The sequence below is a fragment of the Schizosaccharomyces pombe genome (genome assembly GCF_000002945.2).
Source record: "Schizosaccharomyces pombe strain 972h- genome assembly, chromosome: II".
Taxonomy (NCBI): domain Eukaryota; kingdom Fungi; phylum Ascomycota; class Schizosaccharomycetes; order Schizosaccharomycetales; family Schizosaccharomycetaceae; genus Schizosaccharomyces; species Schizosaccharomyces pombe.
The window spans coordinates 493,717-520,097 of record NC_003423.3 but is presented as its reverse complement, the minus strand read 5'-3'; the positions used below and the strand labels follow the sequence as shown (position 1 = coordinate 520,097).

The 26,381-nt window shown below is 36.0% G+C and overlaps 13 protein-coding genes and 18 long non-coding RNA genes across 31 annotated transcripts; 17 read left to right on the top strand and 14 right to left on the bottom strand.

Moving 5' to 3' along the window:
• Positions 1-452: 452 nt before the first annotated feature.
• On the bottom strand, positions 453-1,956 carry rlp1 (RecA family ATPase Rlp1). Its single transcript, NM_001021122.3, has one exon. It carries the CDS (start codon positions 1,724-1,726, stop codon positions 635-637), a length of 1,092 nt encoding a protein of 363 aa, NP_595215.1. The 5' UTR covers positions 1,727-1,956; the 3' UTR covers positions 453-634.
• On the top strand, positions 540-779 carry SPOM_SPNCRNA.4753. Its single transcript, NR_194110.1, has one exon. It is a non-coding gene; the product is annotated as a non-coding RNA (long non-coding RNA).
• SPOM_SPNCRNA.4752 lies at positions 1,087-2,406 on the top strand. Its single transcript, NR_194109.1, has one exon. It is a non-coding gene; the product is annotated as a non-coding RNA (long non-coding RNA).
• On the bottom strand, positions 2,114-2,777 carry rps27 (40S ribosomal protein eS27). The gene is made up of 3 exons (NM_001021121.3): positions 2,749-2,777; positions 2,618-2,710; positions 2,114-2,413 (listed from the first exon to the last, which is right to left on the bottom strand). The coding sequence occupies exons 1-3, from the start codon at positions 2,752-2,754 to the stop codon at positions 2,261-2,263; spliced, it is 252 nt and encodes an 83-aa protein (NP_595214.1). The 5' UTR covers positions 2,755-2,777; the 3' UTR covers positions 2,114-2,260.
• On the top strand, positions 2,555-3,055 carry SPOM_SPNCRNA.4751. Its single transcript, NR_194108.1, has one exon. It is a non-coding gene; the product is annotated as a non-coding RNA (long non-coding RNA).
• Positions 3,056-3,218: 163 nt separating this feature from the next.
• Positions 3,219-3,670, bottom strand: rps29 (40S ribosomal protein uS14). Its single transcript, NM_001021120.3, has 3 exons — positions 3,595-3,670; positions 3,444-3,543; positions 3,219-3,371 (listed from the first exon to the last, which is right to left on the bottom strand). Exons 1-3 carry the CDS (start codon positions 3,654-3,656, stop codon positions 3,363-3,365), a joined length of 171 nt encoding a protein of 56 aa, NP_595213.1. The 5' UTR covers positions 3,657-3,670; the 3' UTR covers positions 3,219-3,362.
• SPOM_SPNCRNA.4750 lies at positions 3,364-3,755 on the top strand. Its single transcript, NR_194107.1, has one exon. It is a non-coding gene; the product is annotated as a non-coding RNA (long non-coding RNA).
• Positions 3,756-4,144: 389 nt separating this feature from the next.
• cti6 (Rpd3L histone deacetylase complex PHD finger subunit Cti6) lies at positions 4,145-5,943 on the bottom strand. Its single transcript, NM_001021119.3, has 3 exons — positions 5,545-5,943; positions 5,171-5,374; positions 4,145-5,126 (listed from the first exon to the last, which is right to left on the bottom strand). The coding sequence occupies exons 1-3, from the start codon at positions 5,880-5,882 to the stop codon at positions 4,394-4,396; spliced, it is 1,275 nt and encodes a 424-aa protein (NP_595212.1). The 5' UTR covers positions 5,883-5,943; the 3' UTR covers positions 4,145-4,393.
• On the top strand, positions 4,364-5,012 carry SPOM_SPNCRNA.4749. Its single transcript, NR_194106.1, has one exon. It is a non-coding gene; the product is annotated as a non-coding RNA (long non-coding RNA).
• cti6-antisense-1 lies at positions 5,923-6,844 on the top strand. The gene has a single exon (NR_150241.1). It is a non-coding gene; the product is annotated as an antisense RNA (CUT) Cti6 (long non-coding RNA).
• On the bottom strand, positions 5,979-6,396 carry SPOM_SPNCRNA.4748. The gene has a single exon (NR_194105.1). It is a non-coding gene; the product is annotated as a non-coding RNA (long non-coding RNA).
• Positions 6,528-7,110, bottom strand: SPOM_SPNCRNA.4747. The gene has a single exon (NR_194104.1). It is a non-coding gene; the product is annotated as a non-coding RNA (long non-coding RNA).
• A 121-nt stretch (positions 7,111-7,231) lies between these two features.
• Positions 7,232-8,579, bottom strand: SPOM_SPNCRNA.4746. Its single transcript, NR_194103.1, has one exon. It is a non-coding gene; the product is annotated as a non-coding RNA (long non-coding RNA).
• Positions 7,249-10,607, top strand: avt5 (vacuolar amino acid transmembrane transporter Avt5). Its single transcript, NM_001021118.3, has one exon. The coding sequence runs from the start codon at positions 7,632-7,634 to the stop codon at positions 8,892-8,894; it is 1,263 nt and encodes a 420-aa protein (NP_595211.1). The 5' UTR covers positions 7,249-7,631; the 3' UTR covers positions 8,895-10,607.
• Positions 9,009-10,685, bottom strand: cid11 (poly(A) polymerase Cid11). Its single transcript, NM_001021117.3, has 2 exons — positions 10,203-10,685; positions 9,009-10,156 (listed from the first exon to the last, which is right to left on the bottom strand). The coding sequence occupies exons 1-2, from the start codon at positions 10,594-10,596 to the stop codon at positions 9,114-9,116; spliced, it is 1,437 nt and encodes a 478-aa protein (NP_595210.1). The 5' UTR covers positions 10,597-10,685; the 3' UTR covers positions 9,009-9,113.
• A 356-nt stretch (positions 10,686-11,041) lies between these two features.
• htr11 (serine protease) lies at positions 11,042-15,747 on the bottom strand. Its single transcript, NM_001021116.3, has one exon. The coding sequence runs from the start codon at positions 14,173-14,175 to the stop codon at positions 11,182-11,184; it is 2,994 nt and encodes a 997-aa protein (NP_595209.1). The 5' UTR covers positions 14,176-15,747; the 3' UTR covers positions 11,042-11,181.
• SPOM_SPNCRNA.4745 lies at positions 11,095-14,615 on the top strand. The gene has a single exon (NR_194102.1). It is a non-coding gene; the product is annotated as a non-coding RNA (long non-coding RNA).
• SPOM_SPNCRNA.1364 lies at positions 15,001-16,137 on the top strand. The gene has a single exon (NR_150240.1). It is a non-coding gene; the product is annotated as a non-coding RNA (long non-coding RNA).
• On the bottom strand, positions 15,905-17,434 carry SPOM_SPBC1685.04 (uncharacterized protein). Its single transcript, NM_001021115.3, has one exon. It carries the CDS (start codon positions 17,223-17,225, stop codon positions 16,248-16,250), a length of 978 nt encoding a protein of 325 aa, NP_595208.1. The 5' UTR covers positions 17,226-17,434; the 3' UTR covers positions 15,905-16,247.
• Positions 17,252-17,640, top strand: SPOM_SPNCRNA.4744. The gene has a single exon (NR_194101.1). It is a non-coding gene; the product is annotated as a non-coding RNA (long non-coding RNA).
• A 16-nt stretch (positions 17,641-17,656) lies between these two features.
• vma9 (V-type ATPase V0 subunit e) lies at positions 17,657-18,837 on the bottom strand. The gene is made up of 4 exons (NM_001355855.2): positions 18,702-18,837; positions 18,363-18,413; positions 18,204-18,296; positions 17,657-18,163 (listed from the first exon to the last, which is right to left on the bottom strand). Exons 1-3 carry the CDS (start codon positions 18,791-18,793, stop codon positions 18,236-18,238), a joined length of 204 nt encoding a protein of 67 aa, NP_001343007.1. The 5' UTR covers positions 18,794-18,837; the 3' UTR covers positions 17,657-18,163; positions 18,204-18,235.
• SPOM_SPNCRNA.4743 lies at positions 18,611-18,820 on the top strand. The gene has a single exon (NR_194100.1). It is a non-coding gene; the product is annotated as a non-coding RNA (long non-coding RNA).
• Positions 18,838-18,967: 130 nt separating the features above from the next.
• On the top strand, positions 18,968-19,439 carry SPOM_SPNCRNA.4742. Its single transcript, NR_194099.1, has one exon. It is a non-coding gene; the product is annotated as a non-coding RNA (long non-coding RNA).
• sec11 (signal peptidase subunit Sec11) lies at positions 19,336-20,748 on the bottom strand. Its single transcript, NM_001021113.3, has 3 exons — positions 20,701-20,748; positions 20,229-20,542; positions 19,336-20,168 (listed from the first exon to the last, which is right to left on the bottom strand). The coding sequence occupies exons 1-3, from the start codon at positions 20,722-20,724 to the stop codon at positions 19,937-19,939; spliced, it is 570 nt and encodes a 189-aa protein (NP_595207.1). The 5' UTR covers positions 20,725-20,748; the 3' UTR covers positions 19,336-19,936.
• On the top strand, positions 20,688-20,972 carry SPOM_SPNCRNA.4741. The gene has a single exon (NR_194098.1). It is a non-coding gene; the product is annotated as a non-coding RNA (long non-coding RNA).
• pmp1 (dual-specificity MAP kinase phosphatase Pmp1) lies at positions 20,868-23,565 on the bottom strand. The gene has a single exon (NM_001021111.3). The coding sequence runs from the start codon at positions 23,283-23,285 to the stop codon at positions 22,449-22,451; it is 837 nt and encodes a 278-aa protein (NP_595205.1). The 5' UTR covers positions 23,286-23,565; the 3' UTR covers positions 20,868-22,448.
• Positions 21,054-21,709, top strand: rps1202 (40S ribosomal protein eS12). Its single transcript, NM_001021112.3, has 2 exons — positions 21,054-21,497; positions 21,555-21,709. The coding sequence occupies exons 1-2, from the start codon at positions 21,108-21,110 to the stop codon at positions 21,609-21,611; spliced, it is 447 nt and encodes a 148-aa protein (NP_595206.1). The 5' UTR covers positions 21,054-21,107; the 3' UTR covers positions 21,612-21,709.
• SPOM_SPNCRNA.565 lies at positions 22,201-23,175 on the top strand. Its single transcript, NR_150935.1, has one exon. It is a non-coding gene; the product is annotated as a non-coding RNA (long non-coding RNA).
• Positions 23,566-23,674: 109 nt separating the features above from the next.
• Positions 23,675-25,419, bottom strand: mto2 (gamma tubulin complex linker Mto2). The gene is made up of 2 exons (NM_001355846.2): positions 24,087-25,419; positions 23,675-23,969 (listed from the first exon to the last, which is right to left on the bottom strand). Exon 1 carries the CDS (start codon positions 25,354-25,356, stop codon positions 24,163-24,165), a length of 1,194 nt encoding a protein of 397 aa, NP_001342930.1. The 5' UTR covers positions 25,357-25,419; the 3' UTR covers positions 23,675-23,969; positions 24,087-24,162.
• On the top strand, positions 23,750-24,917 carry SPOM_SPNCRNA.4740. The gene has a single exon (NR_194097.1). It is a non-coding gene; the product is annotated as a non-coding RNA (long non-coding RNA).
• On the top strand, positions 25,020-25,835 carry SPOM_SPNCRNA.4739. The gene has a single exon (NR_194096.1). It is a non-coding gene; the product is annotated as a non-coding RNA (long non-coding RNA).
• Positions 25,836-26,381: the final 546 nt, after the last annotated feature.

Genomic DNA, 26,381 nt, shown 5'->3' with positions numbered 1-26,381 from the left:
TAACTTACCAAATAGTTACAACATACGTATGAATTGATATTTGCTGTTTTTATTTTAATTTTAATTTTTTTTTGGTTTCAACACTATTACACGTCTAACATACATGAAGAACATTTGTCTTATTTTTTATTATTGTTTACATTATCATTTTCTTGTATCATCCCATGAATTCAACAAACATTCTAATACTAAATGGGTCCATTTCATAAATTAAAAAAATAAAAAATAAAAATAAAACCTCAAGTTAAGAACAATAGCATGTTTCTTAGAAATGTAAACAAAATATGATAAAAAAAATATATATATAAATAAATAAAAATTGACACACACAGAAAATTATTTGCAAACAGTTGCTTACTTTAGAAACTATATTACAAATAATGTCTTGCTTTCAAAATGAATACAAAAAAGCAATGTTGTTCATGTTACTATTTTACAAATACGCTTTGCATTTATGTATAGTAAAAAATTTGATTATTAATCTATTATTTAAGAAAAAAAAAATTGAGTGAAAAACAAAAATATTAGCTTATTCAATATTCGGTCCAAATCTCGTTCGTTCTTGACGCATCGCATTAGATCTACAATATATGAATCTTCATGCCTTGTATTAATTATTCCATTACGAATCTTTCTAAACTTTTTCCATTTCTTGCTGACTATACGGACTAGCCATCTCAGTTTTTGTTTGAACACCTTTCACAGATAAATAAAAGGTTTCTCCTAGTTTACTTACACAGTTTTCCAAATAAAATCGCGCATTTGCTCTCCTTTCTGATCGAAATCTTTTGCATTGGATGGGTAGATGTTGCTTATTATTCAATAACCAGTTTGTACAAACTACTGGGCATCCAAACAATTTTGACGATGTACATAAACGATTCTGCAAGTCTGCATATACTTGCGTATATCCTCTTTCCAGTCTTAGTTGCCAGTAAAAGGTAGAAAGTCCATCCATCAATATACATCCTAGCCTACTTGATGAAGCATCAAAGCAAGCTTCATTAAATTCTGTTTTATTACAACGAAAATCCTCATGCATTTGTATTTTCGCTTCCTTCCAAATCCGGAGCAAATCTTTCGTAGATTGGGGGATTGATTCTACGACGCCAGAAAACTCCATTGGCCAAAGAATTGCGCATTGAGCATCAATTTTTCTTTCTGCGTCCTCCCAAAAGGAACAAGGGTAGACGGTAGAAGAGGCACTTTCATACAGTTGTTCCATTTCACGATTACACTCATGCTGTTCTTCGTGCTCGGGAAATTGTAGCATTGTCTCACCACTGGATAAAGATACGTCGTTTACTGAATTAGAATTTATATCTTCATCAGTACCATCTTCACGTGCAGCGTTCTGAAGGTGAACGGTTGACTCGTTTTCCAACTTCACTGCACAATTGCATTTACAAGTCTGAGAAACACCTCTCGATGAAATCAGACGTTCGTGTAAAATAAACGTGAGTCGTTTGATGCTCCAGTCCCATTCACTGCTGACAATTAGCACCAGCTCTTGCGAACTTCGAAGTAATACATTTGAAGCTAAATGATATAATAGCTCGGTCTTTCCAGAACAAGAATTTCCTTCAATGACAAGTAAAGTACCATTCACTGATCCACTATAAAGGACTTTTTCAATATGATCATCATAGACGAGACCTTTCTGCTCTTTAAAACTTTCAATCTGGCTTTTCCTCTTTAGTTCAGCAACCCATTCAGCTGCGTTCATTTAGACTGTAAAGATGATTATTATTAACGCTCTTGCAAAAAATTTTAACATTTACACTCTACTTTCCTTAGTGTAAATGAAACAACCCCTAACAACGACAATTCATGCAGTCACGTCCAACAATGAATATCAAAATAGCTATACCATAATAAGAACAGTGAGCACTCAAACCAATATTCAATGGCTTCAGTGTTTTTCAAATCCGAAGAAGCAAGTGAAAGAGGATGTGCAGAGGTAATACTTGAAGACTACACATAATGAGCCCTATGAATTAACCCACATGTGAGTTCAACCTAAAGTTCATCAGATATACAATTACTGCTAACCGAATGCTAAAAAGAAAATATCTTTAGGTCAAACAATACCAACAACGTGCAATTGTTCTTTAAACTTTCCATTTACTGAATATACAGACTATTTTTACACTCTAACAATAACAGGATTTCTAAAAAAACATCTAATTTTATATCATCCACATGCCTAGAACAAAATTTTATTCAATAATCAAGACATGCAAGATATGAACAAGACCTTTTAGTTCTTTCTTCTGAAAGAGCATCCCTCCATAAGACGAGCCTTACCACCAGTAGGTTGGCAAAGGACAGAGGCACAAGAACCGCAAATAACAACGGTTTGAGCATGAGAGAAAACTGTGGTGATGTTGAAGCATCCAGGGCACTTGACATCCTAAAAAAATAGTTAGCAATGAGTCTTTGAGTTCAAACCATTCTAATTTTTCCCTATTGCCACCATGTTGCCACTTTCAACAAATTGAAAAATATTAACAGTTTATTCTCGAAAGTACAGAATTAGAATAAGGTTTCATTCTTTTAAACATTTGGCATTTGGAAAGCAAACTATTGTTGGAGAAAAATTTTCAAGAAAACTTACCATGAAGAAACTGCGAGGGCCTTGAACAAGCTGCTTCAGCTTGTGCTTGCGCATCTCGGATTCATGACTGGGATTTAAGAGATCAACTGCCAACTACTTTGTTAGTGTTTTTCTGATGATTTATAACATACCACCATCTTGTTAGTGAATTGCTCGGGGTAGAAGCTGAGATGTGTGTGCAGGGTTTCTTGTCTATCTTCAAAAAGCAGTCACACCAAAGCTTTTGTTGTTACTCGTAAATAGTGCAGCACTTTAAAGTAACGTTATGCCATTAAAATTACAAATGCAAGGAAAATATATTTTATTTAGGGAATGAAAGGTTGTAGATTAGCATGCCCTTGTACTCATTTGACACATTTTATATTAATTTAGTTTTTTTTAGCATTTCAGGCTTGTGCAACAATTCTATGCTTTACTCCCCTCTTTATATTCTTGGTGCTTCAGCACCGCCCAAATAAACATTTCAGCCAGAAAACACTTTAATTACCAGTAATCACACGCACAATCAGCTACAAATTAATTATGCGAATAACAATTCGCAATCCACAATCATATGAAAATAAATACACTGCTTTCATACCAAGTTACGCTTTTTTTACATGCTCAAATTGCAACTGTTTACAAATTCAATAGCTACTTACAATGCTCAACCTTACAAATTCAAAATATTTTATAATGCCAAAAGCATCACAAAATGATATTTCACACAAATCGGTTTTGATTCAGTATATGAATAGCCTCATGTTTAACGGTACTAAACTAGTTAATATGCTGTCGGAAACAGATGTTGCAAACTTAAAAGAAAGTTACAGCAAAATTCTCTTACCTTAACGAAACCAATGTCGTTGGCGTACTCACGGAAACTTTGACGAGAGATGTTCAAACCGTACTTGCGGATTAAACCGAGACGACGACCAGTGTGAGCGCTAAATTATGAATTAATACATCACTCGTGTATAAAAAAGATGCTTGCTTACCATTGTCTGCTGCCCTTTCCGTACTTGCGAGGGTGAGAGAACCAAACGTTTTCGTGGGCCATTTTGGTGTGAAGGTAGAGATTGTTTCAAGCGTTTCTTCTACTAGACGAAAGTCGTGACTGCTCTTCTAGGCATAGGGTAGGGCTAATATAGAGAAATACAATGCATTTCGTTATTTGACATTGTGCTCAACAATGTAAATAAAGTATGTATAGTACTATTTTTTAAGTAGAAATTGTTTTCATTAGACACTTAGTTAAAATATTTGTTCAATTGATGGAATAATCAGGATTTATTTTTTTCCTCTCCAGTACCAAGCCTTATATAACATTATATTGTAGCTGGTTTAATAGGCACTTAATGAAAGATGGATTTTCCTTCAGAAAGTAGTTATTGTGGTGTTTTCTACGTTTGATTTTTTTTTTTTTTTTTAGTTTCAAAACCTCTTGTATTTATTAAATTAGTGAGTACTTTTGAACGTTTTTACTCATTCACTTGGAAATCGGTGTACTCGAAAAACATAGCTCATTTCAAAAAATATACAAAAGTTTAACCTGTAAATAATAATAAATTATATTTCTTCAATTAACCAAACAAAAATTATATCCCTCTCATCAAAGGAACTCTAAATCTTTATCAAAATATCTATCATAAATCAACAAAGGAAACCATTAGATCATAAAAAAGTAAAAATATATGTATGTTGACATGTTCAATTGAACACATCTTTCTCCTTTTTTCTTCCTTTGCTTCTTTTTTTTAATATTACTGATGTAAATTCACACAGTACACAGCATCATCAAGTTCGACTGAATCGTTGTTCCCAATGCAATAAATCCCTGGTGAGATTGTCTACCATCCTAAGAGTTTCCTTCTCTTCTTCTGGGCCTTCTTTCGATGACTTTGTGGATGATTGATTACCAGCAGACTGAGCTGCCATTTCAACTTGAATATGTCCAATATACTCTAGCATAGAGGCAACTCTTCGCCGCATCTCAGTCATAGTGATTCTTGAGTGCAATCCCTTAGGCTTGGTTATGGTCTCTACGAACGTTCCATCCGGATGTAATTGAGGAATTCGGTGATTATCGTTCGAACTAGATTTTCCTCTTCTTCCTCCCACCTTTCTTGTTTTTGAAGGCTTCGGTGCGACAGCTGCTGGAAGATCCGCTTTGTCTTCTGCCGCTGCTTCACGTTTAGCTTTTCGCGTTGACCGAGTAGTGGTCGAAATAGAAGTAATGGTAGATTGTTGTGAGCTTTGAGGGGATGCTTCTCCAGACTCCTCTTTTACTGAGTGCTTTTCTTCATCAGCAATCTCCTCAACCGTATCTACAGTTTCTTCTTCAGGGGCATCCGTTTCAGCGACATTAGTAGTAGAGGTTTCTTTATTCTCTTCGTTTTCGTCCTTCGACTCCTTACTATCTTCTAAAATTTCATCATTCTCTTCTTCAATTTTTTGTTTTAAATTTATTTCGGTTCCTTGCGATTCATCTTGGGGAGCTGGTGGAGAAAGAGACTTCGATGAAGTTCGCCTAAAAACAGTTAGTATATCATCTATGAATATCAATGACCATACCCTCTAGATCTCCTCGGTATTAGTGACTTTTCCTTAGCAATTGCAAGATACTCTTCATAATCAAGAGCGGCGTCTCTGGAATTCATAGTAAGACGTTGCTTAGACGACTTTTTGGTTGCCGGAGATGGGGGAGTAGATGAAGATTCTTCTGTTTGACTGGCTTCTATAGGTTTTCCATTTCCAAGATACTTTGATTGTTTAGCCCTGCGGCGAAGTTAGTAACAATAGTTGAAAAACCCAATTTTTTTAATTGCTAGAAGAGAAAAAAGAATAAAATGGAGATATTTGGAAACCACTGCAATTAGTTTAAAGCATTAGGTATTCAGTGGTAAATCCATTTTAAATCCTTAAGCTCATCTGTTATCAACACTTACCCTCTGCCCCTTTGATATACTTTATGGAATTCTGGATGGCATATTTCGCAATAATATACCTCGGGAACTTCTGATTCATCAGCAAATCCCACACAGTTCCCATGTTGCCAAACTGAGCATTGATCGCACTGAATATACAGCCCCCCGTCACTAGCTTCATCGTCGGATTCGACAATTCCACAAACACAGCGGGTTACTTCTCCAGTACTCGATGTTTCATTCTCTTCATTATCGGAAACTGAGCCATTAGGCGTGTGGGGTGTGTCTACGGGAGATTTCTGAATTTTTTCAGACTCTTCCTCTTTTTCTTCATTAGCGGGAGTTGAATTACTCGGCATAATGTATAATAATCGTTTTATTAAAAAATTGTGCTGTGCGCTTGGGGAATGGTGAAGGATTGGAAGATAGGTAATACATTTACCAACTACAACATCAATGAAATATATCGCGAATTGCTGAAACTTCACGCTTTAAGTAATTAATGTATGGGAAATTTGTTTTTTTATATTCATTTAGTGATTGAATGTTTTTGGTCAAAGTCGTAATGGCACTTTGGTAATAGTTAAATAGTTGAATGGCAAAAACGTTGGATTCTAGGATTCAAGCCCAGAGGGAGACTGCCAATGCATTGAAATGATAGTTAATTAAAAAAAATTGATAAAAACCCAATTATCTTTGTAAACATAAACAGTTTAACACCTTTCATTTTTTTATAGGCCCATTTTGCCCGTTGATTTGCCCTTGACCATCGGAGAACCTGGTTTGTCTGGGAATGGTTATTTAAGTCTCCTAAAGCTTTAGCACTGTTGAATTAGATTAAGAAACTTATATGTTCATCTCAAACTTCATATAATTAAACGTATGGTTTGTTTGACCCACTTTTTATGCTATCTCTCTGTACTAATTATTATTGAAATGAGAATTGACTTGATTTGGGAATGCATATTATTATAAGCTGTATTATGAAGGTTGTGAAATCATTTCTGTAAGGTGCTGCTGCTTTTATAAATTAAAAGAGGTTTTGTAATATCGACATGATATTTGGTATTATCTCCATGTATTCGCATTTTACGATGTTCCTGCAATCTTTAGAATGGCGTATGTGCATATTTTGAAACTAAAAAACATCTTACATTTTAAAAAAGGCTTTTTCCTCGCAATGTCAGAAAAGCAACTGCTACTCGGTTCACCGGGAATTCATGAACAAAACAATGAAATTTGATTGTATTTTTCTTCGATACTATATTCAACTGACTAGATACTTATGAAATAAAATAAAAAACTATTTATATCCTTGTGATCAACGTTTGACAGTGAGAAATTGTTATAATTCTAAATTTTCTCTTTTTATTGAAATTTATTCGATGAAAAAATCAATTGTATGCTCTTCCACCACTTCGAATGCTCTATTGATATAAATATATGTCTATGAAAAATTCGTTTTATTTCTACAGAATTTACAAAATTCTCTAATTTACTGCTAATACTGTGTTCAAGTTGGTAAAATATTCGTGTGCCACAAATATCTATTTTGGTATAAATTTCTCATGTCACTCATTAATTGAGATGATAGTGATAAATATTAACAATTTTTTTAGTAATAGTAAGAAAAGAAATAATATTTCATTGCTTTTATATCTGCTGGCAAACCAGAGTAGAGCGATATCGCATCTGTATATCGTAATTTCATCTCTTTTAACAACCAAGAACGAGCATTCCACTCGTACAGCTGGGAAGGTGCTTTAATACATCGTGTACTATAATTTTTCCTATTATTTATCGGGCTTCTGAATAGATTCTACAATTTAATTTATCGAGCTGGTCTCTTTTTGTCTGCTGATTTCTATTCTACGATTTCTCAGGCGTTTTTTATTCCACGTTCTATTATTTGTTTAGAACCATTTTTTTTATATTGCATAGTTCTTATTTTCTTTTAAAATAACTTTCTTGAACGATTCTTCCAAAAAATCGATCAGTTTGCATACTCATACGCTTAGTACTTAATTGTAATTCGTAAAGTTGGTTCCTAAAAACACCAATTTTATAGCTTCCTAGATTTTTTCTCTATTCCTAGTTTGGGTTAATTTATGTCTGGGTATAGTCCTTTGTCTTCTGGACCAGCAGACGTCCATATTGGAAAAGCTGGGTTCTTTTCTTCGGTTATCAACCTTGCCAATACTATTTTGGGAGCTGGAATTCTTTCCTTACCAAATGCGTTTACCAAGACTGGTCTGTTGTTTGGGTGTTTGACCATCGTCTTTAGTGCATTCGCTTCTTTTTTAGGATTATATTTTGTTTCCCAATGCGCCGCACGACTCCCGAGGGGAAAGGCTTCATTTGCTGCTGTTGCCAAGCACACCTTTCCCTCTTTGGCTGTTGTCTTTGACGCTTCTATTGCTGTTAAATGCTTCGGTGTAGCGGTAAGCTATTTGGTTATTGTAGGCGATTTAATGCCCCAAATTGCTCCATCACTTGGTCTCTCTTCTCCAATGTTCCTTAGGCGCCAAACATGGATTGTCTTTGCGCTTTTCGTGCTTACTCCACTCTCGTTTCTTAAGAGGTTGGATTCTTTACGGCATACGTCTGTGATCAGCCTTATAGCTCTTTGTTACCTTGTGTTTATTGTTTTGTATCATTTTATCATCGGGGATACTGTAAAAGGAGAAATCCGCTACTTTGTTCCTGAGTCTGGCTTTGGCTATTTATCTGTTTTGCCCGTTTTCGTTTTCGGTTTCACTTGCCATCAAAATGCTTTCAGTGTAATAAATGAGGTCAGAAATTTCTCTCAAGGGTTCGTCAATTTTACTATGTTTACTGCTATTATTTCTTCTACGCTTTTGTACTTGCTTGTGGCTATTACGGGATATCTTTCATTTGGATCTCTGGCATCAGGTAATATTATCGCAATGTACGATAATACCAGTATTTGGATTATTGGTGGAAAGCTCGCTATTGTTGTACTAGTCCTTTTTAGTTATCCCCTTCAATGCCATCCATGCAGAAACTCTGTTTACCAAGCTATACGTCGCTCTTATTCTGCTCATGATATGAGTGATGGTTATCATGCCGTAATAACATTATGCATATTGTTATTTACTCACTCTCTGGCTCTTTTGCTGTCTTCTCTTGAAATGGTCTTAGCTTTTGTTGGAAGTACCGGTAGTACTTTTATTTCATTTATTCTTCCTGGATCTTTGTATTATTTTTTCTCTCATAAAGTTGCCTCCCCAGGTAATAGCAGCCCTCTACAGTTACGAATTTCCAGGGCCTTCGCTGCTGGACTGGCTATTTATGGCACAGTTGTTATGATTTTGTGCTTAAATATTAATATTGCAAAGTTATCTCATTAATTTTACTTTGGCAATCTTTTTCCAATTTATTTATTTATTTCTTAATTATGCGTTTAGCACTTCGCTCGAAAATATTATTCAAATTCCATTAAATACTAAACGCTATTTCTCTTTAATTTTTTTTTTCTTTTTCTTGTTCATAATTACTTGTTCGTTATGTCTTAACCATTAGGAAACATTCTCGGATTTTGCTTTTACTTCCTTGGTGCATTGCTTGAATTAATTTCCGGACGCAGGATTTGATGCATCTTCAGATGGGTACCATACTAACCAGGATTGACATGGAATATAGTGCCATGGAGGAGCTGAACCTTGTGTCAACGAGGTCTGGCCCTGGAAGTCCGAATCTCTGTTCGCTTTGTTTTCATAGCTTTGATGGTTACTTTCATCCGGTATGTAGTAGAGAAAGTTCATATTTCCTCCATCGGATAGGGTAATTTGAGGAGGATAATAAGGTTTTGGATATGCAGCAGCTTCAGGTAAAACAGTATGATTGCAACCAAATGATTCATAGGCGGTATTGAAAGGAGTATTCGTGTTCCCATAATTTGCCTCATTGGTAATATCTAGGAATTGATATTCTTCGCATATTTTACACAACCTTTCGCATGCATTATTCTCACTCATAAGTCGAAATGCCCGCTGAAATTCACTCTGAAGTCCTTTGACGCTAGGATTGTCAGCAGTATTTGCAAGGTTTCGAGCAGTATTGAAAGGCTCTTCGACACATAAAGAATTGTTCACCTCCATGGCCCAACCTTTTTCCTGTTTGTTCAGTACAGTTCCCGATCTCACAGATACCACTGAGTCCAGATAATTAAACGAAAATCCATAGTAGTAAAAAAAATCTATTAAAAGTCTCCCTAAAGATGTTTTGTTGAGAGTTGCTTTCTCCTTGAACCCGACAATGTCATCAACAAACATTTTATTATCATCATTACTCATTAAATCGAGCATTGCAGGTAGGATTGGGGGATTTCTCGTTTGCAAAAAATTTACCAGCATACAAGAAATTGTATAAGATGTAATTGTTCCGCTGCCTGCAGCATCACATAGGGCCCTTTGCTTTGCCCAATACTTGATAATTAATCCTAGTGGCCGTACTCGCGGGTCGATTGAGACAAAGAGACGAAGCATCTTAGTATTAATCTTTGCCACGTCGTTATTAATATTTAAGTCACAGTGTATGTCAAACTGTGGATCCCAAATTTTAACTATAGGGACTCGTGCTCTTGAAACGCAGACAATTTGTTTCATGCCATCTGTTTCCTGGTTAGCTTAATTAAAATAGACATACTGATAACTTACAAGAGTAAAGTAATTGAGCCAATTGACATGTTGAGTTTAAGTATTTGCTACCATTGGTGATAATGCACACATCAACGTCCGACTGTTGTATAGCCAAATTGTTCTCAGTGGATCCGAATACAAAGAGATCCAATTTAGCATCTTTAATTTCGGTACTTAAAATAGTGCGCAGCTTGTCAACAAATTGTTGACGCCTGGATACTTCTTCATTAGAAGGTTTTAGTCGCATATATAATTTCCAGCACTCGTTAGTCAGTTCAGCATCCACTGTTTCATTTATTTGGTCATTTCTATGTTCAGATTCTTGTAGTTGTACTAGATTAGCATCAAAACGTCTTTTTTTTTGTTGCATTTGTCCTTCAAAAGGGCAACAAGTAAATGTCAATAACTCCATATTATCCAAAATTCTGATAACCTCTGTAGGTGGTTTTAAAAATAATTGAGCATCAATGCTATTGTGCAAAAATTAAAGTGTGTAGAGTTGTGTGCTTGGAATATATTCCTCATCACATAAAGTATAAACAAATGAGCCCTTTGTTTACATGACCAACTTTATGCTCATAAACAAATATAGTTATTTATAGTAAGTTAAGCCTCCTAAATAAAAATATTAACTTAAAAAATATTAAATGATGATTTATTAACGCCTAATAACCTAAGCCGAATTTGCAAATAATGGTATGTGAATCTACATTTCAATTTATTATAGCAACCAAGTGAACCGCTCCAAGTTCAAATAATCAGCTCCAGCTTAAAATAAATCCTCATAATACTTTACTAGAGTAATAAAACATAGATAAATATACTTTTCAAAAGTGCAGAGCTACGTAAGTTTTGGTCTAAAAACAAAATTTAAAAAGAAAAATTTCATTTCTTCAACTAGTTCTTGAAGAACAGTTAATATACGTTAACATTCATGAAACATAACAGGCATATAATAGCAAATCGATATGATACAAACAAAGGGACATAAGGAATTTTAAGAACAAACTTCTTTGGTCTTACGCTGTAAATGTTTAGTGCACCATCTACCATTAGAATCTCTTTCAATGATACAAGTAGGCCAAAATAAGGGATCTGGTCGAACACTGACTATACTAGTAGCACCACGACGGTTCATTTGCTTAACCTGAACAAAAGTATCAGTAGGCTTCTCTAACAACATATGGTAGAAATCGTCAAAAGTGTTAATATCGTGACCATCTACTGCAACTATCCAATGCGCTGCACGAAGCATATTCAAAGCTGGCGAGCCATATAATATGCTGCCGACGTAAACCCCTTCAGGTCCAGGAAGATCAACATCAGGCTCAACTTGCTCGAAAACGCTTGAATGCGTTGGGTGAATGATAGCACCCATCCAGCAAATTGCACGAGAACTAAAAGTGGGATATTCGGGATACAAGGGAATTGTTATTTCCATTTCAATTCCATCGCGAAGGATGACCGCCTTTATTTCACTCTCGGTTTCAAACTCATGAAGGTCCGATAGACGAGTAATCATCTTTCCATTAACCTCCAACAGAATATCACCGACTCCAAGAGACGTTTTGTGAAGTAGTGGGCGCAAATGAGAAATCACATATAAAGGTCGAGGGATGGTACCGTTTTCTCTGGATTTCATATAAAATTCAGACGATCTGGTTTGGGATAATCCAAGTGTAGAAGCACCTGCCAAAGTGATATGTGACCATTCCACCCCAGCTGTTGTTGGCACATGCTGCGCACGAGCTGACGGTGGTAACTTAAGCCTTTCGAGAACGGGAAGAATGTAAGACATTGAAAGACCATATTTAGTGGTATAGTCTTTTCCACCAACATCTTGGTGAACAACAGATATCCAGAGTGCTACTATTTCGCGATCGTCGCCTACTTCTCGAAACACTAAACCTCCAGTAGAAGCTAAGGAATCCATTAAAGAAATGACTTCGCAATTTACGTACCGGAATCTAGGTGGAGAAGAGCGTTCTGTTTCAACAACAGATACACTTCGCACTGTTGTTTTCTTTGTCAGCAATTGCAAATCTTCGTCGAGAGCAGCCAGCGTGCATTCATCTCCTGTCCGCAGGAAATCAGCGACGAAGTTAAGTTGCACAGAGTTACTGGGCAAGTAATCGCACGAGACTACAGCAATTCTATTGTCCAAAAAAGTTAAATGACCCATGGCGCTCATCGACTGGAAGGTCAAGCGAATATCGCAAATATCAACAGGTATAACAGAACGATCGACAACTATTAATGGTGGCACTACAGAAACAATTACTCCGGTACCACTGTATAGCTTAGTAGAGCTGAATCCGTTGATGCTATATGGCATTCGACAATGAACCAGAACCAATGCATTTTGAATCGCTTCCATACTTTTGGATCCCTCTTGTGGTCTCGGAATTACACTAGGTCGGCGAGAAATAGACGGCTGAGGAGGAGGGAGACTTTGTCTGTCCCATGTCCCTTTTTCATCATTCCTTGAAAAGATGCTAGCCAGGAAAAAGTGTCTATCAACTGTCACTATCGTGAATTCTTCTTCATATTTACCAAGGACTCTAAAGTGCATAGGCACTCTGGCATTATCCGTCAACTGGACCAAAACATCAATGAAAGCATCCAAAGTTGGAGTGGGTTTATTGGCAAGTCTGGTAACTAAAAAATCGCGGGTTCCAGAGGACCAATTGAGCATACCAGAAGAAGCCACATATGTACCAGAATTTAAAGAAAATTGGTATGAACGAGCAAGCTGATAAGACAAATCGTGAAGCACCGCGCCTCCGACTTCCAAGAAGCGTGAAGGCGTTACGTTATGCAAGTCTTGTACAGTCAGTTGAAACGTTAAAAAACCACGTTTAGGACGATAAACATGCAGCTCAATCGTTTTACCGACCATTTCATCTAAAACTTCGAATAAAGAGACAAAATCAACAATGTATGTAGACTTATGAGAGTCTGTTTTGAAAGCAATTAATATATCGCCAGGTTCCAAAGCCTTAGAGACTTCAGAATTTCTGAGAACTCGCGAAACAACCAAAAGACCAGTACTACTAGGAACACGGGTTCTACAATCGTATTCAAATTCCCTTGGAAGGCCAATGCGACTGAGTTCGTCGTATGACCAATGTAAAAACTCGGTAAGAAGAGTACCACGAGTAATAGGAGTATTGTTCTCAATACATCGCAAAGCTCGAACAACCCGGTCCAGAGGAAGATAAAAAGAAGAGGCACTGCTGTTGGATCCTCCCGAGTTTAAAGCAACGGCGGCACCAGAGATGTCAAGAACAGGACTGCCAGAGCTGCCTCCACTAGTTCCACTAGCTGCCTGATAATAAAATGTATTAAAATCGTTGTAGTTGTCAATTCCGTAGTTTGGAGCTGGACGATCAAGACGAGCCAAAGTGGAGCTTAAAATAGACAATTTTTCACCAGCATCGTTACCAATAATTCGAATATCTATACCTACCTTGGCTGATTCAGGGGAAAGTGAAATTTCAGTGACATCGTGGAATCGAATGGAAGATGGATCATAACGAAAGAAGCCAAAGTCATGAACAGGATCTCTGTAGATGGGATAAATATCAATTTCTTCATAGTTTATGAAAGAGGCACGAGCTGAAATGGGTCCTGGAGAAACAACGTGTCTGTTGGATAAGATAAGACCAAGTGTTTTATTCACGACAAAGCCAGTTGCGCAAAAACTACCGGCGCTTTCAGTATCAAAAGAGCGTAATGCGGAGCCTTTAATGGAAACGATACTTCGAACAACATTTTTAATCGTATTATCCCATGTATGGTGAATCTCTTTGGTATCTAGATAACGTTCTTCATCTGTATTGCGAATGGGAAATGGTTCGCTAACATTGTATAAACCTTCAGCAATAACATTCTGTTGCTGGGGCGTATTACATTCAGAAGTAATTTTATCAGGACGAAATTTGGGTAGGAAAATGTGATTAGGCCGATAATCGGAGGAAACTGGAGTCATGATGAAAGGTAGAAACCGACAAGAATGTAAACAAAAGCACAAGATACAGAAATTTATAACAAACACAAAGAAAAAGCGGTTGAACACTAGGTATACTTTTGAATCTCGATAGTGTTTAACAGGCTTTGCTTTGTAAACTGGACAAGCTTTAATTGGAAGAATAAACGAATTTAAATAACAAATGAAAGTTTATAATAACTTTTGGGCAACACAAGCAAAGTTCTAAACGAGCCGCGAAATACTAATTATCAAGGCCAAATAAAACTCGAAAAGTCAATCAAGTACTGACACTTGTAAGCCTTTTTTGTAGGATAAATGGAGAACACTATATAGCGACAAAGATCTGTTTTCAGTTATACAAACATACAACAATGTCTGTTTGCAAGGAATTACAAATCAATTGCGCAATGGCTATCAGATGGATATATGAAGGAATTCCTATATAGAAATCTCAGTATCCTTAATTTGACTACTCAAGCAATAAGATAATTTACCTGAAACAGTTATAATATATTTAGTAAATCAAATATTTTGACAATCTGCTTCACTTTACTGACACACCAATGGCAAGATAACGATAATAATTGCAGACGGTGGCTTGAATAGTTTGCAGAAATCCTTTCCAATTCAGAGATAAGAAAAGATTAGCCTTTATATCTTTTTTTTTAATTAATCAAACGAAAATGACAGGAGTAACGACAAGTAGAAACAAAATACACACACAAAAACGAAACAATAAAATAAGTAATCAAGTGTATGAATGAGAAATTTTAAATCTTGTAAGCCGTAAAAAAAACGAAAAGATTTTAAAAATTCCCAAACTCCACTGTATGGACAAAAACGAAGCGAAAAGAGAATGGGATTTGCAAGAATAGTTTTGATAAGGTCAGTAGCAATCGGGGAATGCTATGATAATAAGCGTAGAACAATGATCTCCCTTTCTTTTCTTTTGCAGATAAGCTCGATCCTGAATTTTAAACTACGCAGTTAAAAGTAATATTTGCGATATGATGTCTAAATTTCGCTATTGGAAGATTCTTGTTTCATTCGTTTTGCCCATCGGCAACGCGGGCTTTCAATTCAATATATATGTAGGTGAACGATGTTTGCTGTAATAGTTAACTTCACTAGCGTCTCATACCACCAGCAGACAAAGTGCGTGGCAAGCCGTTTGATCAACAATTCTATTGCTCGATGATTTTTAAGAGTGATGTCAAAGTCCGAGTGCGGCAAAAATAAGACAGCGTAGCTTTAGAAGTGATTTCGATGAATTTCACTCAAACGGAGGATTGCGACGAACAAGGAGCCGCAATGTCGTTTGTTCAAAATCGGATTTCTTGGTTCCGTGACATTTTGCAAATAAGCTAGAATCCATCTTCATACGACTGTGTCGTATTGAATGGAAATGGAAAACTGAAAGAATGGGTTCGAAATGGAAAACGACATTCTGAGGATGTTTGACAGAATCGGTTATGTGAACCGAAAGTGAATGTACGTGGTATTAGCGTAGAATTGTTTGAAAACTAAAATGGTGTTACTTTTTGAAAACTGTTTCGTTTGTAGTAGGTTGATGGTTGAACAAGACAAAACAAAGATTATTAAGGTAGCTTTAGATTCAGGGATGTTTATTATGACAGTGTTTGATTTGGGTAGGAGATTGACAGTTTAAGTATGGAAATAGGCATTCAATAGCATATTTGAATTGAATCACTAATGAACTCGACTCGCATTACTTTAACATTTTGTCATTTGTTGTGTAGAAGAGAGTTTGAGAAGACAAATCAAAGATGATCAAAGTTGGTGTTATTAAATAAATATCATGCCGAAAATACAGCTGAAATAAATATTATATACGATTTTAACGATGTGGTGCTAGATGAGGCTGAAAATCTGGAGGTAAAATCATGTATGAAATATATATTTCTCCACAATTAACAGGTATCTTGAAGCCGTGCAGGGTAAAAGTAGTAAGGCTGTCGGTCAACACGCCAAGGAATGCATTGTGCCATTGAATGACCATATTTTAATATTAGAAGGTTGTATTGATAGTATACGGAATGAAAATTAAATTATTAGGAAGAAACGGGAGTCGAGGTTATCGCAGTAAGCATATTCTCAAAATATACAATTTCGAGCTCTAAACAAACAATGATTGGCTTCCATGTATTGGAGTCAGCAATCTGTCTCGCCGACTCCAAAGAGTGAAGAGTCGAGGTCAAGAGTGATAATACACTAGTGCGCTGAACGTCAGTTAATGGAGGCAAAGCAGCTTCTGATAAAGAAGTAGGCCCCAGTATTGAGATTAGTTTTGTTTCGACAGCTTGGATTTGATGGATCAAACGTTGGAAGAATTGCATTCCTGGAAGTGCTTGCCCGACCATTAGTCGCAAAAGATCTTCTCTTTTCTTCAATACTTCCATCCGTTTTTCAAGGGAAGATACATTAGCATGTGCATCATACTGCTCCTGCAGAGTTAAAAGGCGATCTTCCATACTGAGTGCCTTTTTCTTTTCTAGATTATCATAAGTCTGGAGTCGTTTTACAAGGGTGTTTCGTTGGTTCGTTACAATCGCCAACTTTTCCTGCAAAATTTGAATTTCCTCATCTAAATGTGTAATGCTTGTCTTTAGATTCGATATTTCTTCCGCTTTGTGCACCTCTGCCAGACTTGCTTTGGTCGATTCAATTTGGGATAAAATGTCTGTCTGCGAGTCCCAACGGCTCTTCAATTTCCTTTGCTGGCTCCTATATAAATCAGCGTTTTCTTGACAAGCTTGACACCATAACTGCAACTGCTCAGCGATGGCTTTTCGAATCCTGGTCAAGTCGTTGGGCTGTTTAGATTGAAACAACACTTCAGCCAGCTCATCCAAAAGCGATTGTATTTTCCTTTCCACTTTTGGAAAGGAGCCACTTTCTTCCATATTGTCAAAAAGCTCTAAGCTACGCGTTCTTGTCGATAAGCCAGAAGAAGAGGTACCTTCATCATTCAGCATCCCTTCATTAGACTTGTTTGGGAATTCGTCTAGCGGAATATATTCTTGTTTCATTTTAAAAAGGTATAATACACGAAAAATCTAGTAAATGCGTAAATTTGGTAAGTTCAACCCTTTTTTCTTCATAACAGAAAATTATATCGCATTCAACATCACTAGTGTAAGTTTTTCGCTTTTTTTATATACGAATCTTTATTTTTTCAGTCTTCCTATCTTTTCAAGAAACCAATCCGTTCAAAATCACACTGTAAAATGTATTTCTTAACTATCAGTGTGTGCAAATGTCTATGTGCTATAGTGGAACAATGTTGAATAGTCGCGAACTTGTGTTTATGAAGCCAGTAGACCTTTAATAACAATTCAGACTTTCTCTATCTCAAATATTTTTTTTAGTCAACTAAAATTGCGTATTAGGAGCGCCACTACTATCATGAACTTCAGTCCAAATATTAAACTAAACTTACAACATCTTAGAGTTTTTGGCACCAAAAAAACTTTTGAATATCCTGTTGTGTCTATTATTTCAATTTTTTATTGTATTTCTATATGATTCAGTATATTTGTAGCAAGGCTTTTGATAACGTAAATATACGTCGCCTTTCATACACACATCCGAGTAAAAGAAAAAGCGACAACCAAAAGACGGGGAGACCAATAAATCTAGTAAAATCAAAGAAAAGAAATAATGAAGGTATATCCTTTCGCAAAGATTAAATGCAATGTTGAAATCCACGTGAACCGACCTTTAAATAACGCCAGGTTCCAGCCATGACTTAACTGACTCCATATATATATTAAAATAAGAAACGTTTAAAGATATGGATTATAAAAATAAGAAATACTCAAACGTGTTTGATTTGTAATAATAATCGACAAACACCAATAGGATTTTAGAGACTAGAAAGTTGAGCCCGACGATCAGAAACGAATAGTATCAAAAAATAGGAAGAGGAAAAGGTTCAAAAGTAGATTCTAATTGGAAAGCTTGCAGTCTAAACGATAAGTAAAATAAAAGAGGAAGAATGTACAAACATTAAAAATCACTATGATTATACTAAACTTCATTACTCAAGAACTCGAGATGGAGCCTCTAATGGATGCAACTGTGCTAAATAAGTAATTGCCCTAAGAACGATGTTAGTAAAAAAGAAAAACAATATGGATGCATAAGAACACCACAAATGCACTAACCATAATAAATAGCAACAAGAAAAAGTAAGAATTAATGACATCTGCCAAGTACTAATTGAGAGTTAATAAAACTTTTGTTAAAGGAAGGAGTATGAAAATATAATACAAGCAACTGATCCCAATTCCAGATTGTCCATGTGCAGCTGAAGACAAGGCCTAAACAGCGCTACCTTGATTGGTTGCAAGAAAGACAATCACATATACTTTTCCATATCTCTAAACGAAAATGAAACGAAGTAAAAACAAGCTACTGATCATAACACAAGACTTTAAATGGGAACATAATTGCTATACCTCGATATATAGATGATTCACTCCAATCAGTAGCAAACTTCTTACCTAGTATTATTTCCCTTGGGCGAGACATAGTAAGAAACTACACTCATTAAGGCCGTCAAAAGGCCGACAAGTAAAACAACGAGACCACCCATTAGAATGCAAATTACCTACTTTCAATAAATGTAACTTGCACGTTAATGGTAAATTATCGAATGTGCGTCTCACATGAACATATACTGCAAATTAGTGACACCACGCATAGATAACGTAAACATAAATCAGGTAACAATAATCATACAAAGGCATTAAAAAAATGCTTAACATAGCCTTCCAGTTATATGAATACGATCCTTGAATAAAAAAATGCTCTTTAATGCTAGCGGACATCATAAAGACACCCTTCCTCCATTTTTTCTTATGAATTCTATTTATGGTAACCCTCAATCCATTACGTTAAACTAAATATTTAACAAATTTACATTACCGTGTTTACTATAACGCATCAGTGTCAGGCTCCCAAAAATTCTGTACTTTCCAGATTCTTTGAATACTATTATGGACTGGTTAGTTTCAAAAGAGATTGTATTAATTATTTTCTTAACTTCAAGTAGTACTCGGAAATCATTCTTCTCACTAGTTTATAAAACCACCGAGCACTTATGCAGAGAGTAAACTAACACATCCAATAATTACATCCACATGCTTAATGCTTTCTTATTGTACTTAACTTTCTTTTCATAACATAAACTTTTTAAATCACCAATTACACTTTTAAAATTCGTCTGATTACCTGCGCCGTAGAAGCGATGAACATAAAATGCTTTGTGTAGCTTCATAGTTATATCCTTTTGTGTAATATTATAATATTTTTACATTGCAAAAATGCAAAATAATAAAAAGAATTGAAAAATAAATAATTTCACCAGTAGTAAATGTCATCTATTTTTTCCTAATGAAATCAAAAATGACATTAAATTGAGAAATCATACATTTAACGTAAAAGAATTATTAATGCTAAGCTGATGAGAGCTTAAACATAGTTTCGCCAACTATTCATCAGTTTGCTATCACTAAGGTAAACATGAAGAGAAGCAAGAGTAATCAACGTTCATTGTTGCATTCATGAGCAACAAGCAAAAGGAATCTCATTATATAAATTCCCTTTTTCTTTTTTCTCTCTTTTGAAACTTATAAACTCGGTAAAAATCGGTTTCGTAAGCATGGTTTTAATTTGATAACCCACACTGCAATACATCTCTCATGAGTTAAGGTTAGACATTAAAAGGCATAGTAAATTACTGCTCTTCTTTTTGAATCAAGGTAAGCAGTCCTAATCCTCCAAGCATGATGTATTTCAGTATGGGATAGTCTGTCAGCCAAATTGTTATCATACCCAAATATGGAAAGTATCCACGGACGACACCAAGTATATGATTTTCTCTATCCAAGTAGTTTATAGATTTTGGAAACATAGCAACATCATCAATCTTATTATTGTCACCCTTTGTGATTAAATGGGTCTGGTTTCTGATTCAAGTTAGTAGTCTAGCGTATTGGGCAAATAAAAGTGAAATAAATAAAACGTACTCAGATTCATATAGCTTTACCACTCGGTGAACAATGGGTATAGGGCGGTCAGGAAGTGAGTATACAACAATGTCACCAATGCCTACAGGTGATCCATATATAATTTTTTCAAATACAGAAGGGACTTTTGCTTCGTCAAAAGAGGGATTTCGATTATCTAAAAATAAAAGATCCCCTCGTTGGAAAGAAGGTTCCATAGATTCTGACAAAACTACGACTACTGGGCTCTCGCAATCGGTCACAAACGAGAGGGTTTTGTAACCCATATACGCGCTTGAAAGAACGAGAAGAAGGTTAAGAATTTGAGCTAAACCCTGTAAATTTACACGTTAGTATAACAGATTTGAATCGTTAAAAGTTGAAAACGTTTAAATAGCGCTTTGCCGAATCGACGTGTCGTCCATTCAAAGTCATAAGCAAGTATTGCCAGAGAACAAACAAATCAGGCATCGCAGCAAATTATTTTTCTTACCTGACGAAAACTCAGTTTCTGCATTGTCGCATAAAGTAATAAGGATGTAGGGAAATGGTAAGTTCAACTTCCGTCACCACAACCACCAGAAAACTTGACCCAGGTGATTCTGAGGCCCTATGCGTTTCATGCAAAATAGATTTTTGAAGTTCTAAATCTATTACAATTTCAGTTGACGACGCAATCGCAAACGTCCAGCCTCTATTTATTTATCGAAATACCGTACGAATTTAAAATGCACTATACAATTACACTGCAATGATCAACCTCGTTGTTATCTTGTAAAGGGTAGGGTTGAGACTGTCTTTTTGACAGTAATGCAAAAGAAGCAGCGAGAGTTTAATGACAAAACTGGAGCATATAATCGAGGACGTCTTGATTAAAAAGCATCTTATTATTATTTAAAAATGTCAACAGAAGGAGATCATGTGCCCCAGGCTGAAGAGGTCATTGAGACCGTCGAAGTTGTAGAAGAGGAAACTGGTTCTTCCCCATTGTCCGTTGAGGATTCTTTGAAAGAGGTTCTAAAGCGTGCACTTGTCCATGATGGACTTGCTCGCGGTATCCGTGAAGCTTCCAAAGCCCTTGACCGTCGCCAAGCCCACCTTTGTGTTCTATGCGAGAGCTGTGATCAAGAAGCTTATGTTAAGCTTGTTGAAGCCCTTTGTGCTGAATCCCAAACCCCTTTGGTTAAAGTAGCTGATCCTAAGATCTTAGGTGAATGGGCTGGTTTGTGCGTTCTTGACCGTGATGGAAATGCCCGTAAGGTTGTTGGCTGCTCTTGTGTTGCTGTAACTGTATGTGATCATTTTTTCGAAAATTGTTTCTTCTATGCATGCTAACTTATTTTTTAGGACTATGGTGAGGACTCTGTTGCTTTACAAACTTTGCTTTCTAGCTTTGCTGCTTAGATTCAGTCTTTTGTTCATACACAATAAAAATTTATTGTATTTCTTAAATCTTAGCTTTGCAGTAGTTTCAATACTAGCTTTATTTGCTATTAGCAATGATTTTAAAGCTTGGGTTAACATTTTTTTTCACACGTCCATTCTATGAGCAATAATGTAATGTACTTATAATTTAACCATTTCCAACTTTAATTGTAAATTCATGAATGCTCAAGTTAGTACGAATCGTAAACTCGGAAATTTACAAATTTCTAACGATTGAAGGAATGCTTTATATCAACTAAAGACACCGTGTTGCTGATAAGAAGGGACATCATTTTAACTGGGAATAAGAATAGATACTGATGATGTTGAATAAATATTCACAACCTCATATTAAGTTTAGTAATAATAACAAGGAAATAGCATAAAAATAGAATAATGAATTAGAAAATAACACGACGCACAAATTTCACTCAATAACAATGACAAATGACATGAAAACTCTAGTTTTTTTCATTGGTAAACAAACCGACCCAGAACCAAAGACTAGAAGTAAAAAACTGAGGTAAATACAAATTCGCAACATAGAACGATAAAACATCTGCAAGCTAAGTATTAAACAAGAATTATAACTATACATTGGAAGCGAGCAATGCAAACTGTAAAAAAGTCCATGACGAATGATATGAATAACTGACGAGCGACCCGTAAGTCTTCATAATAAAGTGGATATTTTTTAAAAGCAGCTGATAAGCTTAGAATTAAGACCCATAAGGAAGAGTATAAAAACCAACTTACAACGGAACTTGAATAGACAAAATTTCCCTTTTTTTATGTATTTATAAATAATTGGCATTGTCAAGAAGCATCATTACTTATACTGCCGCTACTTCGAGTTCTTCGAAGATTTGTGAACATACTTGACTCAGACGTGGACGGGCTAACAAGAGGCAGTTGTGCACTATGAGGCTTTTCAGGGAAAAGCAAATTACCTTCAGATTTCCTTTTGGATTGTTTCAAGGATGACGATTGATAGGGACCTTGACTAGAATTTTTACGAATAATTTGTTGATATTCTGAAAGCTGAAAAATCAAAGACATGTTGGGACCTATCCATGGAGATCGTTCTTTAACGTACTCATAAGCATCAGAAACATTTAGGTTTAATGTCTTCATTATAAACGCGATCATCAAACAAGCAGAGCGAGAAATGCCCATTTGACAATTAATTAAAACCTTTTTGTTAAGTTGCATGGCATTGTAAGCTACAAAAGAAACAAGCTTATCAAGTTCCAAAGCAAACTGTGTATCATGATCCCAATGAATGTGAACATATTCGATGTGATCAAATACTTGAATGTCCAGGTTATGTTTAGAATCTCTATAATGACGGCCATCAGTGCGAAATGGATGCAAAACTTCCTTCGCCACGTTTATAACAACATCAAAAGATTGAATAATGGGCATAGTAGGTTTGGCATATAAGTAAATATTTGGGGGATAGATACAAACAGGGCCATTGGGGTACGGCTGATTAGAATTGGGTTTAGATGCTTTCGGGAAAGATGGAGGGACAGGACACGGAGTAAACAATTGTGAATGACTAGCTTCCTCTTCGTTTTCCAACATATTTTTGTGGGAAACCAGGGGAAGTTGGGAGGTGTAAATTTTTAAGGGAGGTAGTTTTTGAGACATTCTCAAAGGAAGTTTTGATCGAAGCGGTTGTAAGGAAGACTCTTTTCGTTCTATATTTGTTGAGGACTTCAATGCACGTCCTTTCGTTTCAATTTGCTCTTCTGCATTTTCTTTCGCTGATTCAGAATTCATTTTGTGAGTTACCTTCAAACATTCATGGCACCAATAACCATTTCAACTTAGCTTCCTCTATAATATTTAACTTGCAAGAAGATAACTGGAGAATACAAATTTTCAGTGTTCTAATAATTGATGATAGACTGAAAAGATGTATGGAAGTATTGTGAGCTCCTACCAAGCTACAGCATTTGATGCTTTTCTACAGGTGACAGAGGTAACGCATTTTAACAAGTTGGTAAACTTGAATATAGAAAGATACTAAAAGTAAATACAGTAACGAGTTAAATTATCTGATTCATTTTATAAATCAGGTGCGAAATAAAGCTAATTAAACACAATGTACCATTTCGTCTTGCGAAGAAGACATCCACTTCCCAAATCTAAATTATCGTATATGGTTAAATAATGAAAAGATCTGCACTGAATTATCAATTTTAAAAAAATAGCATTGATGAGAAGATGAACAAAACCTCAAATTTTAAGACGTTCTCATACTATAAAGTTTGAGCAAGCAATGCAGCAAATAGAGATGCAGCCAGATCCAATAACATTAAAATAGACGTCCTAGTAGGATTAGCAACTTCTTAAAGAAATGAGCGATATAAAAAAAATAAAAACTTGTACGAGAGGGACGACAAATTAAATGATAGCACTCCTCAATCAATGTTTGTATGAACTTACATGTATGAGAAGAACCTGATTTACTTGATAAACACAAAGAAAAATTGATTCAAAATTAAACTTGTAATAGGCCGAACTAGGGGGAAGGAGTGTCTTGAAGAGAAGGAAAAGACTGTGATGCTGGAGACGCCCTCTGGGGGATAATAGGATGAGCAACTCGCAAAGACGTTGGTGATGGATGCAAGCTCGATTTGTTTGTAGAATTCGAGACATGACGGGTTGATGGATCGCTACGGTACCGGAAATGAGATGCAGCACTATACATTTGAGAAGGAGGAGTAGAATGTGTATGAATTTTTGAATGAAATCGGGAATCATCAGAAAAGAGAGTTGTTCTAACATTATGATGAGAAAGTTCATTTGATTGAAGATCAACTGATGGAAAGGGGTCATTTAAATGCAGAGAAGGCCTACCATAACTATCAGAGGCCATACGTTGTGGTGAAGAATCAACAGAACTGGTATAATTCAATGGTGGTGTATGACGGACAAGATCTAAAGAGTTTGAGCTTTCCTGTTGACTCAAAATAGATGCATCGATCGCTTCTTGCACCAAGCCAAGACACAATTCGGCAAGGCTTCGGCATAACGCATCCACCACACTCGATGGAGAGGTGTTTACCAAGGTGATTGCATGGTTTACAGCTTGCTCTACGGGCTTTAAAATGATGGGCGAAGGATGATAAGTGCGAAGCCGCATAAGAGCCGTTTGCATCGTGCTTAGCGGCGCCGGTGAGTGAGGTGAATGAGTAGAGGGTAAAAGAGAAGGGTAACTGTTAGGAGAACGATATGGACTAAGATTGTTATGATAGCCTAAGTAGGAAGAGGGTCGCTCACTGAGTTGAAGCTCTACTTGATTTAAGCGTTCTCGGAGATTTTCAAGCTCCTGAAGCACAAGGTTATTATCTGCAGTCGATACTTTTTCCAAAGACTTTTCAGAAACAAATTTCGCTGCTTTATGCTCCTGTATAGCATTATTAGACTTCATTGAATTCACGTTTGCATCCGCCAAACTCGGCCAAGACGGCGAGTAAAGAGGATTTTCATCTTTTGTAAAAGAGACCCCATTGTCTAAATAATTATTATCGCTATACATGGAATCTTCTAAAGGTTCTGTCATTAAAGATGCGGATCTCATACCAGCGCGCCATGGTGAACCTCTTGGAGTAGATTCGCGCGAATTTGAGGATAATTGATTAGCAGAGGCTTCATAATTAAGAAAAGGATCCTCTGCCACTTCCCTATCAGACTGGTAATTATGTTCAGACATGCGAAACCACCAGCAAGACGCTGGAGGATTAGAATAAACAGTTGCAAGACCAAGCTCGAATTTGCAAGAGATTCTTGCACTCTTGAAAGATAAAGAGTTGAAAGCACGAATTAACGAATAGAGTATGCACTCTGAAAACCTAACTTAACATACTGTCTTATACTATTTAAAAGTAATATTGCAAAACACAGCAACAAGACAGTTCGCTATTAGTTATCATAACGTATTTTAACGGGATCCACGAAGTTTTCCTGAATAAGCTTTTCCCACAGTTCGTTAGGATAACTTGCTAGTTTTTATTAACCGAAGCTTAATTCTAAGCGGCAACTTCGACTGTGCGGGCAAACAGTACGCTTCGTTACATGTCACTATGCTTTTTTAACTATTCCTAAAAAATCTTTAAATGCCTTTAACACACAATAATCGTTATTGTTTTTAGTGAGTGTATGGTTGAGATAGTTTGAAATAGGAACTACGTATTCTAAAATGCTACACTATTTAAGACAAATAGCAAAACATCTTTTTGTTGAATGAATGAATATATTTGGAAGAGTAATTGAGAAAATAAAGCATAATCCGAAAAATTAAAAAAGCACACCTAGTATATGACAACACTAATTTTCCAGTTGAGAACAATACAAAAGTCAAGATATCAATAACACCAGTGTGAAGCTACAAAATTACAATTTTTTTAATTCAAGCAAAACCAATTCGTCGAATTATCCTCTCAATTTAGACAATTACATCTTTAGTTACTGAATATACCTCAAGAACCAAATAGATGTGTTTTTTAAACAACATTAATAATTATGTACTACTGAAATTATCGTTAAAAACTATATAACGCAATAATAGACAATGCAGTAAAAAAGAGCGCTATGTAATAACAATTCCTCATTCCGCTTCGAGGGGCTTTCTAAATGGTTAAACTCCACTCAATTACCCTTGCTTAACTCCACGTTCTATCTCCACAAAATTCGGTAAAGTCAAATTAAGGATGATGCGACGACTCTCGGAATCCTTTG

Coding starts and splice junctions, on each gene's coding strand:
- rlp1 (NM_001021122.3), bottom strand. CDS start 1,726: ATGAACGCAGCTGAATGGGTTGCTGAACTAAAGAGGAAAAGCCAGATT.
- rps27 (NM_001021121.3), bottom strand. Junction 2,414..2,617: donor GCCCTCGCAGTTTCTTCATG/GTAAGTTTTCTT, acceptor CTATTTTTTTAG/GATGTCAAGTGCCCTGGATG.
- rps29 (NM_001021120.3), bottom strand. CDS start 3,656: ATGGCCCACGAAAACGTTTGGTTCTCTCACCCTCGCAAGTACGGAAAG. Junction 3,544..3,594: donor GGAAAGGGCAGCAGACAATG/GTAAGCAAGCAT, acceptor TTCATAATTTAG/CGCTCACACTGGTCGTCGTC.
- cti6 (NM_001021119.3), bottom strand. CDS start 5,882: ATGCCGAGTAATTCAACTCCCGCTAATGAAGAAAAAGAGGAAGAGTCT. Junction 5,375..5,544: donor GTATATCAAAGGGGCAGAGG/GTAAGTGTTGAT, acceptor ACTTCGCCGCAG/GGCTAAACAATCAAAGTATC. Junction 5,127..5,170: donor ATACCGAGGAGATCTAGAGG/GTATGGTCATTG, acceptor AACTGTTTTTAG/GCGAACTTCATCGAAGTCTC.
- avt5 (NM_001021118.3), top strand. CDS start 7,632: ATGTCTGGGTATAGTCCTTTGTCTTCTGGACCAGCAGACGTCCATATT.
- cid11 (NM_001021117.3), bottom strand. CDS start 10,596: ATGGAGTTATTGACATTTACTTGTTGCCCTTTTGAAGGACAAATGCAA. Junction 10,157..10,202: donor GGCTCAATTACTTTACTCTT/GTAAGTTATCAG, acceptor ACCAGGAAACAG/ATGGCATGAAACAAATTGTC.
- htr11 (NM_001021116.3), bottom strand. CDS start 14,175: ATGACTCCAGTTTCCTCCGATTATCGGCCTAATCACATTTTCCTACCC.
- SPOM_SPBC1685.04 (NM_001021115.3), bottom strand. CDS start 17,225: ATGAAACAAGAATATATTCCGCTAGACGAATTCCCAAACAAGTCTAAT.
- vma9 (NM_001355855.2), bottom strand. CDS start 18,793: ATGGGTGGTCTCGTTGTTTTACTTGTCGGCCTTTTGACGGCCTTAATG. Junction 18,414..18,701: donor CCCAAGGGAAATAATACTAG/GTAAGAAGTTTG, acceptor ACTCTCAATTAG/TACTTGGCAGATGTCATTAA. Junction 18,297..18,362: donor TCTTGTTGCTATTTATTATG/GTTAGTGCATTT, acceptor CATCGTTCTTAG/GGCAATTACTTATTTAGCAC.
- sec11 (NM_001021113.3), bottom strand. CDS start 20,724: ATGCAGAAACTGAGTTTTCGTCAG. Junction 20,543..20,700: donor AGAAACTGAGTTTTCGTCAG/GTAAGAAAAATA, acceptor GTAAATTTACAG/GGTTTAGCTCAAATTCTTAA. Junction 20,169..20,228: donor GTAAAGCTATATGAATCTGA/GTACGTTTTATT, acceptor AACTTGAATCAG/AAACCAGACCCATTTAATCA.
- rps1202 (NM_001021112.3), top strand. CDS start 21,108: ATGTCAACAGAAGGAGATCATGTGCCCCAGGCTGAAGAGGTCATTGAG. Junction 21,498..21,554: donor GCTCTTGTGTTGCTGTAACT/GTATGTGATCAT, acceptor CTTATTTTTTAG/GACTATGGTGAGGACTCTGT.
- pmp1 (NM_001021111.3), bottom strand. CDS start 23,285: ATGTCTCAAAAACTACCTCCCTTAAAAATTTACACCTCCCAACTTCCC.
- mto2 (NM_001355846.2), bottom strand. CDS start 25,356: ATGTCTGAACATAATTACCAGTCTGATAGGGAAGTGGCAGAGGATCCT.